Source organism: Lathamus discolor, chromosome 5, assembly GCF_037157495.1.
Source record: "Lathamus discolor isolate bLatDis1 chromosome 5, bLatDis1.hap1, whole genome shotgun sequence".
NCBI lineage: Eukaryota > Metazoa > Chordata > Aves > Psittaciformes > Psittacidae > Lathamus > Lathamus discolor.
This window is the reverse complement of record NC_088888.1, coordinates 12,592,421-12,607,967: the sequence shown is the minus strand read 5'-3', so window position 1 is coordinate 12,607,967 and position 15,547 is coordinate 12,592,421. Positions and strand designations below refer to the sequence as shown.

Genomic DNA, 15,547 nt, shown 5'->3' with positions numbered 1-15,547 from the left:
CTATATATACTGTATGTAACTGCCAGTACAGAGCTTCTGACCTGAGTACTGCAGGTACTTTCCTTTTACTGTAAGAGGGTGCATCGGTGAGCAACATATTTATTTGGTCAGTCACAGAAAGACATCAGAAAGTTGAAGGCAGTGTAGTATTGCAAGCCCTAGCTGATCGGTATGATGGCCCTCGAGAGTCTGGCTTACCTCTTCTGCCCCAGTGACAGAGTAAGCATGTCCCTTTACCAACTTCAGACTCGTGATTGCTTCTATTTCAGATGCAGATGTTATCTGGGACAATAAAAGTATACTCATTTAGGACTACATACTGTACATGAACTCTGCTTTCATGAGCAAATGAATATAGGGGAAGATATTCAAAACAGTATGTACAATGAATATCAATATTCTTGATGCAAAGTATATTAAAAAGAGGTGAGATCCACAGCAGAAGTTCATCTCTACAGTTCCAGCCCCTAAATATGCAGTCCTAGCACAGCAGAAATTCAATGAAATCTAAATCTAAATCTAAATCCAGTTCCCAGCTCAGGTAACAGACCCAGTCACCTGCAAAGACATGTTCGTGCGAACTAAGATCTAGTCTGCCATACATATCAAAATTTTAATAACTTGAATAATCTTATATGCCATGAATCAGGACTTCAACCAAGATAAGGAAACAGGGTGTGAAAGGCATGAAGTTTCAGTAACACGTACAAACATCATCTGTAACTTGAGAGAGTTGGCATTACATGTGTTAATTAATACTCTTTAGGACTGAAAACCAAAGGCGGAGTCAGACTACAGGCTACAAGAAAACGTCTCAAAAAGTTTGTCTCTGGCAGTCAAGGGTCTGGAGCTGAAATTACACAGCATACAAGTGAGAAATGATACTTGGAGAATGAAAACAGTGTGCGGAAGTCCACAGTTCATGCCATGGCTCTAAGTATTATCGCATGCTTGTAAAAAGGGAGGCATGATGAGAGTTGGCTATTTAGAACTTAGTCCAACATTTTTATAGCTGAAATCAATAAAATTCTCCCATTAATTAGACTTTGATTTTACTTCAGACCTTCCTGCCTATGTCTAACATTGGTCTGAGCTTTTGCTGCAGTATAGACCAGAGCCCTGAGAAGAAGAGCAAGGAAAGTAAAGCAGCAGCAGTGTCTTACATCAATCGAACAGCCAAGCAGTGACCCAGCTCTCAGAGCCTTCTGGATTATTTGATACAGGTTTGAAGGAGCCCTCCGCAGTTCATAGGACTCGGAGATGCCTCCAGTAAAATCCTCAAAGCCCTCTATAGTGGATCCTCCTATGAGAGCTTCATAAGAGCTGTTCAACCTGGGGGAGAGATGACAAGAGCTTTATCAGGGGCCATCTCCACCTGTAAGCACTGGCACTGCAAAAAGAAGGGTTTATAATTTAGTATCAGACATCAGTGTGACCTGGAGCACCAGCAATAAAACCCCTTGAAACAGACAGCTAGTAATACCCTTTGCGGACCTAGATAAGTAAATAACGGATGGAATGGAGGCTGCATTTGAGTGTAGTGCATTGTGTCTAACACCACAACCACCTCAACAGTCAACTTCTGCACACCCAGGAGTGCTGCTCCTGCTTAGGCAACGTACTTGGCATAGGCCTTCTCCAGCAGTGCGCTCCAGAACTCATTGCCTTCCTCCGAGTGCACGAAGAGCAGCTTCCCGTTCCTGGTGGGCAGCCGGTCATCCACCACGACGTCCACCCACTCCCCGTACTGCCAGAACTGATGGAAAGAAGACAGGAAAAGATAATAGAGGCTGGTGTGCACGTAATAGCTCCACACTACTATCTTCCTACCCCTTCACCTGCCATCAGCTCCCCCTGGATAAGTCACTGTAAGGTTTCATTCCTGTGTTGGATCCCTCTCCCTTTTACTAGAGGCAAACCCTTCCCAGCCCTATGAAGCACTAAGCAGGCTTTTAACGTATTCAATTTTGCTGATAGGTAATATTAACAGCCACTGTTGCACTTGAAACACTGTCTGAGCTCCAGGGTGGCGAGTCCAGAAAGCTAGTGTGCAGTAATAGCTCTGTGTGCTGGTTCCCATTCAAATCAATTCAGAGTATCCAAATCAGAATACTCTAAAGTGCCTTTTCTTGTCTACTCTTTTAAGGCCCAATCCACTGGAAAATAAAACAACCATGCCCCTGTAAAACTGCTGTAAGGAGAGGTCACCCAAAAGGCCTTAATAGTGCCAATCCCTATTGGAAATACTGGGAAATGTGCGTAACATTCCTAATGCTAACTTTGTGCCTGAACTCTAGAAACACTCCATAATTTGATGCAGTCCTGAAAGGAAACAAGATAACTCACATAATAACCCCCTCTGCTGAGATGTGCTGGTGGAAGGAGTAGGTGTGTGCTCTATAACATCTGTCCTCACCAAAACACCTCCTTTATCTTTGCAGAATGAACCCATATTGCTCACACCCGAGCCTAATCTTCAGTCAAAGCAGGCTGCCTCAGCTTCAATAAACTTAGTCTACAGGTAAGGAAATCCAGGCAGAGCCACAGGGAGGGGAGGGAAGGGAAGGAGAAGCAGAAGGAACCACATCAGCCTGAATTCACTCTTGACAGTTAGCAGTGACAGAGCTTGGCTTGACTTACATGGCATGATGGCTTGGCTCAGTTTACAAACCCTGTATAGCTCACTGAGCCCTATCAGCTGTAAGACAGCAGAACCTAGCCAGTAAGCAGGTGTCACTTAGCATTCTTTAACTGTGCTCTTCTTTTCTTTCCCTCTCCCCCACCAATTTCACATGAACAGTTTAATTCTCGAATATTTAGCCTGTGCCAAACACACACACACAAAAACCAACCCTGGTTTATCTAAATACTAGAATTTTCCTTTTTTATTCTCAATACCTTGATCTTATAGGTACCTGAAAATGAAAGATCCCGGCATAGTCCTTCTGGAAACTCTGAGCCTTGGGAACAACGCGGTACAGAATGTCTGGATTCAAAGTGAGAGATGCAATGGCAGCCAGGAGCCAGCAATCACCTAAAACCACATATGATACATGGCAGAGAAGTTCTTTTATAAATAAGAGTTTGCTGAGCTGAGCCTTACGCCATTATATCGTGCTTCCCTCTAGACTTAAATGCCAGCATTAAGAGCTTTGCAAGGTCCTGCCAGACTCAATATTGGTTCTGCAATCCATTCTGTTTTGTTATTTATCTCTTTTGCTCATTTTCTACTCACCCAGACTGCACAGGTATCTTGGGTCCTCTAAGGCTGATCATGGTGGTAATTTCGATGGTCTAGTTTGGGCTTTGCTATTTTGATATTTTAATGAAGCTGTGAAAGCAGGCTGCTTTATCTAAGCTTGTCAATTCCCTCAGGATGTCAAGAACATAACCAGGGAGAGAAGGCTTTTGGGGTATGTGGGTTGTAAAGCTTGCTGGGCACTACAGTGTTGATGAACTGTGGTACATTAAAACCAAGCTACCACACCTGGGAGAGGCAAGGTCTTAGAAAGTGTCCAGAAGAGGGCAAGAGCTCTGGGTTGATAAAAGGACGGTGGGACTTCCATTTCTATCTTTGGAGATGATTTGATGGATAGCAGGAAAATTTGGGTGGCTATTCCTCCTTAGCCCATTTATCAAAGGTCTGAACTGGAACCAGCACTTAGAGCTATTACTACAGATTTGCCCAAGAGCCTAATGGAAGCTGAAATTGCCTGGGAACACTATAAGGAGGTGAATCTTTTCTGGCCTATTCCTTGTCCTAGTAAGTATGGGTACCCTCCCTGGAGGCTGTGCATCCTGCAGCTGGAGCTGTTTGCAGGCTAGTTACCTGCTTGTTGTGGATTGGAGGTTGGACAAGTAGAAGCTACTATCATGTGAAAGGTGGCTCCCCCAGGAATCTCAGCGACTCCTGGGTTTCTTACAGTGTTTGCACGCTGCAAACAGTAGGAAGCACTTTTGTGATTCTGTGTTATTTCTGAGGTGTGCAGAAAATCTGGGAGAACAAAACTGCTTTGAAGGTCCATTTTTCCTGGTTCCCTGTGGATTATCTGTGCCAAGACATAGTTTCTTTATGCATGTGCATATTCTGCAAAAGGAACTGGCATAATAGCTCTTGTGTCAGTGGAAATAAGCTAAGCAGAGAAGCAGAGGAAAGAGTTTAGTCTGTAGCATGATTTAGTATCTTAGAGCAGCAGTTAACTTTTTATATAGACTTGGGCTTTATGATATAGTGCCATCATGAATATAATTGTATAGGCAAGATTTGGGGACTTGCTGGTGCTCATGCTCCCTGCTTCCTGTACTCACTGGGTGATACCCAGGTACCTCTTACAAGCTGAGCAAGAAACAGATGTTTCCAGCTGTGCAAGCAGAGACTTGAGAAACACCAGCAAAGAAGTGCCCTGGTGTGATGATCTGTAACTAACCACCAGAGCTGGCTCATTGGATTATGGGTGCAAAAGAGTGGACTACCCAGTGTGCCACCCAGTTTCCATCCTGTACCCAGTGTTTCCCTTCTGTTTCCAATCAGGAGGGAAAACCTAGTATTAGTATATGAGGTGCTGCTTGAGCCTTGCCCCAGGATTTCTCTGTGTTATCTTGGCTGTCACATTCAAGAAAGAGCATTGAAGGTACAAAGGGGTAGAAAAATATCTGGATTATCTCCTTCTCCCCCTCCACCTGCCCTTCTTATGAGAAGAGGCTGAAGTTTTGTTCTGCTCATGTTACTCAAGTGAAGTTTGAAGAGGAAGTGTGAGGTAGGTTGAATGCTACTTTGCAGAAAAGCTGTTTGAGCCAAGAGCTCTTACTTGAAAAGTAAGATTCCTTTTACAGGAGCACAGACAAATTAAAACGAAAGGGTTGTGATGTCTTTAAACTGGAAATGGGAAAGAGGTGCTGCTGTGCATATAGGGAAGAGAATCCAAAAGCCTCAGCCTCTAGAACAACTTAGAGCAAAAACGTTAAGTTCATCTTCAACCTAATTATTTTCTAAGTTCTTTCCCATTCTGTGGGAGAGGGCTCAACTCCCTGGTCTGGAAGATTCTCCCCAGCCTTAGCTATCTATGTATAAAATAAGCAAAATTGGGAGTGCACGAGGCAGGGCGGGGGGGAAGGCTTCAAGAAACTCCTCTCCCAAGAAAATGTAGATGAAGCAAAAAATGAGACAGAACACCTAGATCTGCTTTGTATGTATTTCTTTTGGGCTTTCCTTAGTACAGGTGTATTCCTTATGCTGTTATAATTTGTCCTTTTGCTTGGGCAGATAGCAATAATGGTGGCAAGTCGGAGGAATGACTCTTCAGAGAAGGAAGATGAAAAGCCTCATAAAGTTATAAATTAAGCCCTCATTTCAAGCACTACCCAGACTTTCTTGCTGCTCTGTCTGTTCCTGGCATGCTGTGGAGCACAGAAGGTTGCAGGGTGGGGGTCCTGGTGTTCCTGTGGTGTCCCTCCACTCATGGTGAGACTAGAGAAGGTCTGCAGCAGTGATAAGTTGGTGCTTTCCCAATGTGCAATATCTGTAAGGGTTTCCCCTTCCTGGTCCAGGCTAGGTTTTTACAGCCAGTGAAGGGGAAACTACTCTGGGCTTTGCCGAGGATGGTGTATGATTAATGCACAATTAGGCAGAAGAGTCAGTGAAATAAGAGGGATTTCCTTAAATATGCTATTTACTTCCCTGACTCGGAGCTAAACAACTCCACAATCTCAACTCCATAAGATGCCAAATGCAGCGTGAAATCCTTTACAGCAATCTTACAGTACGAATTAACTTCTTGGCATCTGGGAGAATGAGTGACATTGGCGCTTCTGCCTCCTGCAAGCACACCATGCAATCTAACCTCCTAGGGAAGCATTAGGGGCAACTCTGCTCAAAGCACGCATGGAAAGAAATGTGTTGGAAGAGTTAAGTTGGGAAAATATGCAGAGTCCTATCTCTAAACCTTGCTTGGGAGCCTAATACCTTTGGCTGAGCTTGTGGCTGAACAAGCATCAACCATGCGCTCCAAAAGGAACCAGCTGGGAATTGGCTGCTGTGCAGTAACTTGATAAAAATGAAGGTTTGCGTGGGGTGCCTAGGAGCACATGGTTTGGGAACTTATTTATATACAAGTGATGCATGACATTCAAGCGCCTGTGATGAATTAAAGAGGATGCAGGAATCTGTCTGTATCAAAGAGCTTCCAGGATGGAGCCTAAACTGCACAAGTTGCCTCTTATCTCCTTGTACACCACAATGGGATCCTGGCCTATTAATAAGTTTTCTCAGCTCTACTGGATAATGTATTGCTAGTTCTAAAAGAGCACAAGTTGACAGTACATGTTCCCTTCTTCAAAGTTCAGCAGCATTTTGCCAGCAGCAAAGTTCAGTTTTGTTTGTGGCTGTGCCTACAGGACAGTGCAAAGCGCAAGCTCCCTAGAAAGGCAGCTTGTGTAGGACAACTCAGACTTGTCCTGACTCAGCTGCAGGTTATGAGCAATGTTTCAAACTGTGAGGAAACTATCTGATTCCTTTCCTAAAATGTTGGTTTTTGAAGGAAGAGGAAAATGAGGCCAATTGGCCAATGAATTAAATATTTAATTAGAATGTATTTCCAATCCAGTTATAGTCAGAAGAATGCCAATATCAGAAAGCATTTCTGCTCACCGTATGTGTTTGAAGTCGTAGCCTTTCAGCTTATAGAAATGAATTTTTAACAAAGTTTTCTCACCATCAGCCCTGCAAGGCTGAATCACCTACAGGCACGTACACTGCTTTGTGTTCAGCCTCATATTTAATGAACAGAACTTTCAGACAAGTGCCAGTTACAGTGTTTATCATTGCTGCTGAATGTGCTAAAAAGAAGCCAGCTTGATTCCTGGATCTGAACTAATTTATAGTGTTGGTAGCATACAGTGCTTATTTATTTATTTATTTATAGATTGAAATAAGCATTTTTGACCTTCAGTTTTTGGTGGAAAGGGTAAAGATGAAGCCTCGCTCTGTGTGTGTGCATATATATACATATATATCCACATGATCTTGGAGAATTACTGTGTCTTAGTGTGCTTGAAATAAGATCACTTGCTGCTCGCAGATGTACGGAGATGGCTCGTGTTCTCAGTGCTACACAAGCACCTCCTGGTTTAGAGAGATAATCGAATTGCTGCAGAGAATTCCGAATCCTCAGTGACCTGGGAGCTGAGTGACTCCTCTGTATTGATGATGTTTACCCAAGCATGCTGCACTCACAGAGGCCAGAAAATAAATGAGAAATCTGATTAGTTTCAGTTGCTACAGAGCCACGCTCCGTTTCTGGTTTAGCTATCATCAAAGTGTCTAGACACAGAGCATACACACTCTTCAGTGACCTAGTGATGGTGAGTTTCAGCTAAAAGTCCAAGTGCCTGGTTCAAAGATCTAACTGGACAGCAGAATCATAGAATGGATTGGGTTGGGAAGGACCATAAGATCATCCAGTTCCAACCACCTGCCATAGGCAGGGATGCCTCACCACAGACCATATTGCCCAATCCTTTTGTCTGGCCTTGACAGAAGTATCTCTCTCCAGGCTGCACCCTGGCTTCTTGCTATTTCAGAAGATGTTCAGAAGGGACTCAAATGCACTACTGTGCTTCTTGCTTCTCTGTTTGTCAAGCAGATTTGATTCTCAGCTTTAGCCTTTACTGGAAGCCCTTCTTCAGAGCTCATAAACCTAGCAGACATCAAAGAAGCACATACAGCTTTATAATTTCTGGCAGTAAAGGTTGTTCCTGTTTTGACATTTCTAAAGAAGGCTTCCTGAATTTTTCTATGGAAATGAATGAAGCTCTGCAGCTGTGTACAGAAAGGCAAAGAAGCATCCAACAAAGGAACAGCTTTTCTTCTCTTTGGGGTCTCAGAGTTGTCAGTGAATATATTTTTCAAGATTTAGGGCATGTAGAACAAGGATCTCCAGTGCCCATGGGACTGAACATCAGAAGACACATTAATGTCTATAGCAAAATACATGAACAAGCACAGAACTACTGAGAACTTTCCTGCCTACAAGAGCTCCAAAGGCTCACTCAGAAGGTATCAGATTTATCTCAGAACTATCAGGCTTTGGTTTGTTCTCCAATCTACCCATGATCTTCTCAGATCTGCCCTTAAGACACAAACAAAGCATGGATGGGGTGGGCTCCTCAGCTGGTGTGAACTGGTACATCTGCCCTGGCTTCAAGGGACTTCTTGACAGCCCAGGCCAAGGGACTTCAGGACAAAGGTGCCCATGAATATGAACAGCATGGATCTGGAAAGCCAATATTAAACTGAGAGGGTTTGAGTGTGTTTTATATTATTTAAGTTAAATTTATGCCACTTGCTTCTTGAACTTCTGCAAACAGTTCTGGGGTTTAACTTACTCAAATAGCTGCAAGAAAACCCCATAAGTCACCTTTAATAACTGAGACTATGTGACTGCATTGCAAGTTGTTACTAGGCTATCAAAAAGATATGGTTCAAAGAACATTTAAAATATTTCCTCTTTCAAGTTCCCATCAAACTTCCCAAGCTGATATTCATCTAGCTTACACTGTTGTCAAAGAAATAAGTTTAATGGAGTGAGACTAACTCTGGGGTTTCTTGTTCCTTTTGTTCATATAAGCCCAGACCTGCAGTGTTAATTTTTATTCTTTCTTTTTTTAAGAAAAGAAACATGTCAGTGAAGATTATTAAAAATAGGCTCTATTTCCCTAAAGGACTTGTTAACAGGTCACATACGTGCCTTATGTAAATATGTAATCAGGGTTCATTTCGATGGAAGTGTTTTACATGTGGGCTTCAGTAAAAGGACTTTGATATTCAAGGTGCTGGATCAAATAACAAAAAAACATAGCATGCCTCAGAGATGCAAAGCAAATACCTGAACACTAGAGGGAAAGTACCGTGCCTGAAGTTTATTTCTGTGAAGGGTCAGTGTGTGTAAAAGTGAATAGAAGCAGCCTTGCAGAGAAAGTTGGGGCTGTTCAGCCCGGAGAAGAAAAGGCTGCGTGGAGACCTCATAGCAGCCTTCCAGTACCTGAAGGGGGCCTACAAGGATGCTGCAGGGGGACTCTATATCAGGGACTGTAGCAATAGGACAAGAGGTGATGGGTTCAAACTGAAACAGGGCAAGTTCAGGTTAGATATAAGGAAGAAGTTCTTCACTGTGAGGGTGGTGAGGCACTGGAATGGGTTGCCCAAGGAAGTTGTGAATGCTGATCCCTGGCAGTGTTCAAGGTTTGGACAGAGCCTTGAGTGTCATGGTCTAGTGTGAGGCGTCCCTAACCATGGCAGGGGGTTGGAACAGGGTGATCTTAAGGTCCTTTCCAATCCAAACCATTCTGTGATTCTATGATTTTATCTTTGATTATTTTGTCCTTTTATTTTTGAGAAAGAGAGAGAAAAGGAAGCTTCTAACAAAAGGAGATTTGGGGGCTTTTCTTCTAGGCTAAGGGGTAGCTTTCAGGACTAGCACTTGGGGTACTGCCCACCAAAGGCTGGCTTGGGAAAGCCTGGAGCCAGGCACTGTCCCCAGATTCAGTACAGGGGTACAGTACTGCTAGTTAGTTTGTGGATTTTGGCACTGCTCTCTAATGAAAGCCCATTTAGCACAGAGGACTGGGACTCCACAGAGATATTCAGGAGGTGTCAGAAATCAAAAGAGAGGCTCAGGGTATTTGCATTCAGTTTTTAGGCTCAACACAAATAATGCATTGACCTCTTCTAGTTTAAGGGCAAGTAATATTCTTCAGTTCTTTAGCTTGTAAACTGTCAAGGAAAACGAGGTATTACTTTAGGCATACAATCTTTTATACATATATATGTATACATACACACAATTATAGAAACTTTCCAAATTGGAGGTGACAAGAAATGTCACTTTTATTACTTATCTGAACCATTCCCCTAAAACACGGTAAGTGATTTCCCCATCCTCTATTCCAGTATCCACCGCATAAATATTCTGGAGGAAGTGTATGATTGGGCATCTTATTTTTAGCATTTGGAGCACAAGCCCACACACCAGGGAATTTTTTAGCAATTGCTTTAATGGTGCTCTGTTTACAGGACCAGCATTGGTATTATTTATTGCCAATGACTTGCAGAAATTGTTTGAATCTCATTTGCACAATGGATGGGCTAGAAGACCAGTAAGGTCAGGAGTACTGCAGTAAGCAGCACAGGAGGAAGAAAGGCTGTTTCTCTGGGTCTAATCTATCAAATTCTCATTACAAGAGCTTCAGCCTTCCCGCCTCTATATGCAGTCAGGGGAGGTTGCTGCTGCTGCTGTCTTCTGGAGCTGGATCTTATCAGCAAGGCAGGCAGGAAAGGAGGCTGCTGCAGCAGCTCTTCAAAGGGGGGATAAAGCTCCTTCTGGTACTTGCATAGGAGCTCTGTTTAGACAAAGGCAGAGCTTGGAATAATTTGCTTATGGATGCTATTACAAAGTTTACATGCTCTGTTCCTTTTTTACAATGCAGTGCTTGTTTATAACTCATACCTACAAGCAGATGGGCCATCCTGCTTGGCATGAAATGGCATGTCATAGCCCCAGCCCCCGGACTAAACCAGTTCCTGCCCTGTTCCATGGTTGTGTATTAGTTTTGTGTGAAACTAAGGCTGGAACTTGCTCTGCCTCCTAAACAACTAGGCTGCAGGGTGAACCTTTCCCCAGTGTCCCTTGTTCCCTGAGTCTTTGGAGCTGCTCTTGCTGGAGTGGATATGAAGCCCACTCCCTTGCTTCAGGGTAAGTGCTGTCATCATTAGATTGGTGTCCAGCTCTGCCTCAAGAGGTGAAAAGCAAGCCAGTCTTCTCCCCACAATGGGATAAGTAGCTTCCTACCTCCAGGAAATGGTTTGATGTCTCCCAGGTTTGACACAGCTCTCACAAGCCCGTATATACCCTGTCTCAGGCAGCAATGCATGAGTCCCCTTCTTAGGTATCTGCCTCTCTCCATGCTATGTCTCGGGGACAGCCAGCAAAATAGTCAGTGTATGAGGAATTTTTAAGTGAAGCTTAATTTCTATTTCTTCTTCCAAAGCTGAATTCAGAAGCACTGTACATACCCAGCTCTCCTTGGCAGACATCTGTCCGAGTAGCTCCTCCAACTATAAACTGAGGGTTGGCGCATAACTCCTGAAAGACACATTTTCAAAGCATGCATCACCCTTCCTGGTCTGAAAAAATCCCATTTCTTGTTCCTTGTTTCAGCGTTCAAAAAGTACTACAAATCTTCAACACGTCACTGAAAAGATACCCTTTGTCCTCTGTCTGATTAACGTGATATCAGAACAGCGTCGCCTTGTTGAAGACTGCACGTGTGTTTTCAAGGCAAACCCTGCAGCCCTTTGCTACTTGAGACTGTCAGTGATATTGGTGAGAATTTTTGCTACTGTGGGGACAGAGGTGAAAATTCAACCTCAGCACTTATATCTTATTTTACCTTGCTGTGGTTTTACCTCAGTGCAAATGAGTTTGCGACCATTGCTGCTGGCTCCGGAGCTGTGCTGAGTTTCCACTGCCACGGGCATGGAGGATGTTCCCCTACTTCCTGGGAGGCCAGCCACTCAAATGCTTTTTATTAGAGACCCCTCTTTGCTCTTGGTGCTTTGGGGCCAGCCAAGCAGGTTATGGCAATGACTGTCCCTCTTATCCCAACTTGGAAGCCCCCAACAATTCATGCCCTGAATTAGGAAGTTAATATTGTCTCTCTAGAGACAAAAGCCTTCCCTTTCTCCTCAGTGTTTTCCATGAGCTTCTGGAAGGCAGCAAGAGGCAGTTTATAGGAAGCCTAACTTGGCAAGCAGGGTGAAGGAAGGCTTAGGCAGTCACCAGCTCTCCCAGGGAGCAGCAGTGGTCAGCATGAGCATCCTCTGGGGCAACCCAGAACTTCTTGTGCATGACGAAGAGCCAGTTTGCGAACCTCCCTTTGCAATAGGTGTGATCTCAACTGCATCCTTTTGCTTTTGCGGTTTCCCAGCTGGTCAGCTGCCTCAGTGGATAGGAGTTGTGAGAGGTTACCTCCCTCCAAAGTGGTATGCCTGGCGGCAGTCAGTTGTGTACAACTGATTTCTCACCCTTTGTCCTTTCTGAGCCACTGCAGAGTGCCTCATACACCTTGCACACAACTTCATTTCCACCTTCTCCCTTTCTATAAGCCCACTGTTGAAATCAGAAGGTAAGTCTTTGATGGCAGAGTGTCTAACATTCACTGCCTGCACACAGCAGACACAGCCTGGGGATAATGGCCTTAGTGGATATCTAATTTTCAGGGGGTGTTCCTCCAGCAGGTCTCCTCCAGATTGCTCTCTGGGTCCTGCTGCCTGTTTCGAATGCAGGCAGGTAGGTGAACAGTGATCCCATCAGCCTGCAGTCACAGGAGGAGAGTTTGTGGCTGTGTCTCTGCCTGCAGCAAGCACAGTTTTGCTCTTGCATGAGGAGAACAAATTTAATTTACTGAGTTTTTCTGAGGCTGCTCTTTGCCCAGGGTCAGCAAGGCCGAGAGACACATCCAGGGTACTTGTTGCTGAAACATCCAGGTGCCAGAGAGAGGTGCTGAGGGACAAGCAGGGTTGCCAGCACAGAAACTTGGAGTCACTCAACCTGCAAGCTTCTGGTTCTCATTTTTCAGGTGAAAAACATTATAAAAATGCAAGCCTTGATATTTTCCCTGCTTCTCACTTTCCCCCATTGGAGGAAGGGAAGTTGTTGGGGGGGGGGGGGGTTCCTTCCTTCCTGTTTCTCAGTTTTTCTTGATGTCAAGGGGCAAAACAACAAAGGAGGAGCAAAGTAGGGACAGAAACAAATGACTGGAAAATGCGTGTGCAGAAAAATCTCCAAAGCCTTGATTTTGGGTTTGTTTTTTCGTTTGTTTTTTATCAAAAATCAACATCTAATCTTTTCTGATAAAAATGACCTTTTTAAATGTAAGGCCTTTTTTGGGATATAACACTAATAACAGTTCCAGCCAGTTGTTCTTTAACTGTTATAGGTAGCTTGAAGAGAGCAAGAGGATTTTGTTTAAGTATTAGCCTGCTTTCCTGGGGTGCACAGTGGGAAGACCTTGGTGTAGGTGCCGTTACAATTGGTCCATGGCTCCTGGGAGGCCTTGTGTTCTGTCTGGATACACATGGAGCTTTTGTACCCAGGTCTGGATTGCACCCTGAACTTGTAGCTCCGTGGAGGTAGGATGAACAGGGAGGAAGCAGGTTCCCATGAACCAGTTATAGGATTCCTTGCTTTATAAAGAGTTTAGAAGGCATTGATTTCTTTTTTCCCTATCCCTTTTTCAACCTTGCATCTGCTATAGCAAGATAGAAGAAAAAACCAAAACGTACAGACAGTGGATATTCATGGATATTCACCACTGATTTAGCATGGATGTCCAGGTGGAATTTAACTTGATCTGAACCCAGTAAAACCAGTAGTTATAAAGCACTCTTACCGTGGGGCGCTTCCAGACTATCCCCTGGGTTTTGAAGGAATACGGTCCCAGATCTCGGTAGCCCAGTGTGGAAGGACAAGCCGGGAACTCCTCATCTTTGAACAGAGTGCCAGCCTGCAGGCACTGCTGCTTCAGGGCTTCATAGTCCTGCTTCAAATACTTGATGGCATTCCTGTTGGATCCCAGCCCATCTGCAGCCGCTCTTTCTTGGCACAGCCTCGCTGCAACCCTGGACATGACTGGCCACCCTCCTGGCTCTGTCTTTGCCTCCTGGGCAACAGGAGGTGAATACAGGCAGGTAATAGGCTGGGGTGGAGCTGGTGGCTGCTCTAAGTGTTCTAACAACCCTGGAGGGAGGAGGCACCAGAAAAGCAAATATGTACCTAAGATGTATTAGAGAGATGGAGGCTGGGGGCTGCTGCTGGGACTGTGGCACTGCCTTGTGATACTCCCACCTTGTTTGCTTTTTTCTGCCCCTTTTAAAGATACGCTTCTAACAAGGAGCAAGGGAAAACCAGTGGTTTTGTAGACACACCTATTTACACATGGGAAGTCATTGTGTGTGTTCAGTGTGCTGAAAGTTAGGTTTGAGTCCGGATGAAGATGATTTTAAACTCCTTTCCTTCCTTCTGAGATCAGGCTCTATACTGTTGGAGGGCTACACAGCCACAAAGCCTGAAGCTGGGTATCTATTGCTGCAGCTTACCTGGCTACGGAGATACCACTGAGTTCTAAAGTTGAAAAGTTGAACTCATTTCTGGTTTAAGTGATCTTTAAACAAAAAGGTAAAATCTCTTTGGTACTCCCAAAGCAGCATGATTTCATGAGTTAATTTATTAGCAATAAAAGGTGTGAGCTCAACAGAGCTAGAGATGGCCACCTGGCTCTATGACCTGCAGAGGGCAAGGATGTGATCCTAGCCTAGGCCAGAAATGGAGAGTTGTATCACCAGATAAGGAGGCAAGCTGGTAATGCCTGCACCCCATCTCCAGTGTGACCATGGCTGAAAGTCACTGTACCTTCCCCATCTATAAAAATGAGATCTTACCTTGGCTAGTGAGAAGTCAACCATCATGTTTACAGTCTTTTGGTGGTGCTTCCTGCGCACAGAATACTTACAGGCAAAAAACAAAGCGAGCTTCAGGTGCAGAAGGCCTTTTAGACCTTAAAAAACAGTGATTCCTGTTCTTGAAGTAGAAAACCTCCAGGTGTCTACCCTTGCAGCCCCAGAGGTGCACATCTCCTTGGCAAGGTGGCTGCAAGTGTCTGTAGGTTCAAAAACTGAAGCAGGAGCAATTTTCCATGGAGCATAGCTGCTCTCTGCTGTCTTCCTATTTAATGGTCAGGTTTCCCCAGCAAAGCCCCCTGTGTGTCAAGCTAAGAGCTGGGGAAACAGCAGTTCTGTTTGCCAGAGAGTATGTTTGATGACTGCCTACCCCTTGGTAAGTTTAGAGAGGAGGTGTGGGGAAGGGAAGAGGGAATTTTTAAGGACCGAAACCTGTTGAGATAAGGAGTCCAAACAGAGGCTAGCCAGGTTGCTTGTCTGCAAATATTTGAAGAGTGTGAATGCAAAAGAGGAAACAAAATGACTTGGCCAGGTCCAGGTGGGCACAGGTAGAGAAGGCTGGGCTGAGGGTGTTACTATACTGGTTATCCACAAATTCAATTAATACCGTTGAAATTGAGTAAAGGAGGATGGCCAGAGTTTCATCTCTCATTTCATTTCATCTCTCATTTCATTTCATCTCTCATTTCATTTCACTACTTCTAGGTGATTCCATGAACCAGAGTGAAGAGTGGAATCATAAATGGTTGAGGGCAGGGGTTCTTTCTTTCTAGAATGTATATAGACCCACTCAGAGATACCCATTTTCTCTGCTCAAGGGGCAGAACACTGCTTGCTTTCCCTCCCTGAACTAGCGTCTTGTGCTGAAGTTTCCTCTCTTCCTCTGGTCCAGAGGCACGCTCCCACTTTGCTGTAATTGCTCTAAGCTGCAAGCTCTGGCAGTGTTGTGAATTCGTGAACCCAGGGCATTTGGCTCAGGAATCTTTTGTTTCCCACATACTCTTTAGACGTACAGTTGATACGCTGTGTGCTCTG

General features: G+C 44.4%; 1 protein-coding gene across 2 annotated transcripts in view; it reads right to left on the bottom strand.

Moving 5' to 3' along the window:
- LOC136014797 (calpain-8-like) overlaps positions 1 to 13,714 on the bottom strand; it is a 30,444-nt gene extending 16,730 nt beyond the window's left edge. The window contains exons 1-6 of one of the 2 annotated variants that reach the window (XM_065679795.1): positions 13,447 to 13,714; positions 11,069 to 11,138; positions 2,916 to 3,034; positions 1,623 to 1,756; positions 1,164 to 1,332; positions 199 to 282 (exon numbers count right to left, since the gene is read on the bottom strand). In XM_065679795.1, the coding sequence (XP_065535867.1) occupies positions 199 to 282; positions 1,164 to 1,332; positions 1,623 to 1,756; positions 2,916 to 3,034; positions 11,069 to 11,138; positions 13,447 to 13,683 (813 nt within the window). In that variant the 5' untranslated portion in view covers positions 13,684 to 13,714. The remainder of the gene's footprint in view (positions 1 to 198; positions 283 to 1,163; positions 1,333 to 1,622; positions 1,757 to 2,915; positions 3,035 to 11,068; positions 11,139 to 13,446) is intronic. The other variant, XM_065679796.1, reaches the window with a different exon arrangement.
- Positions 13,715 to 15,547: the final 1,833 nt, after the last annotated feature.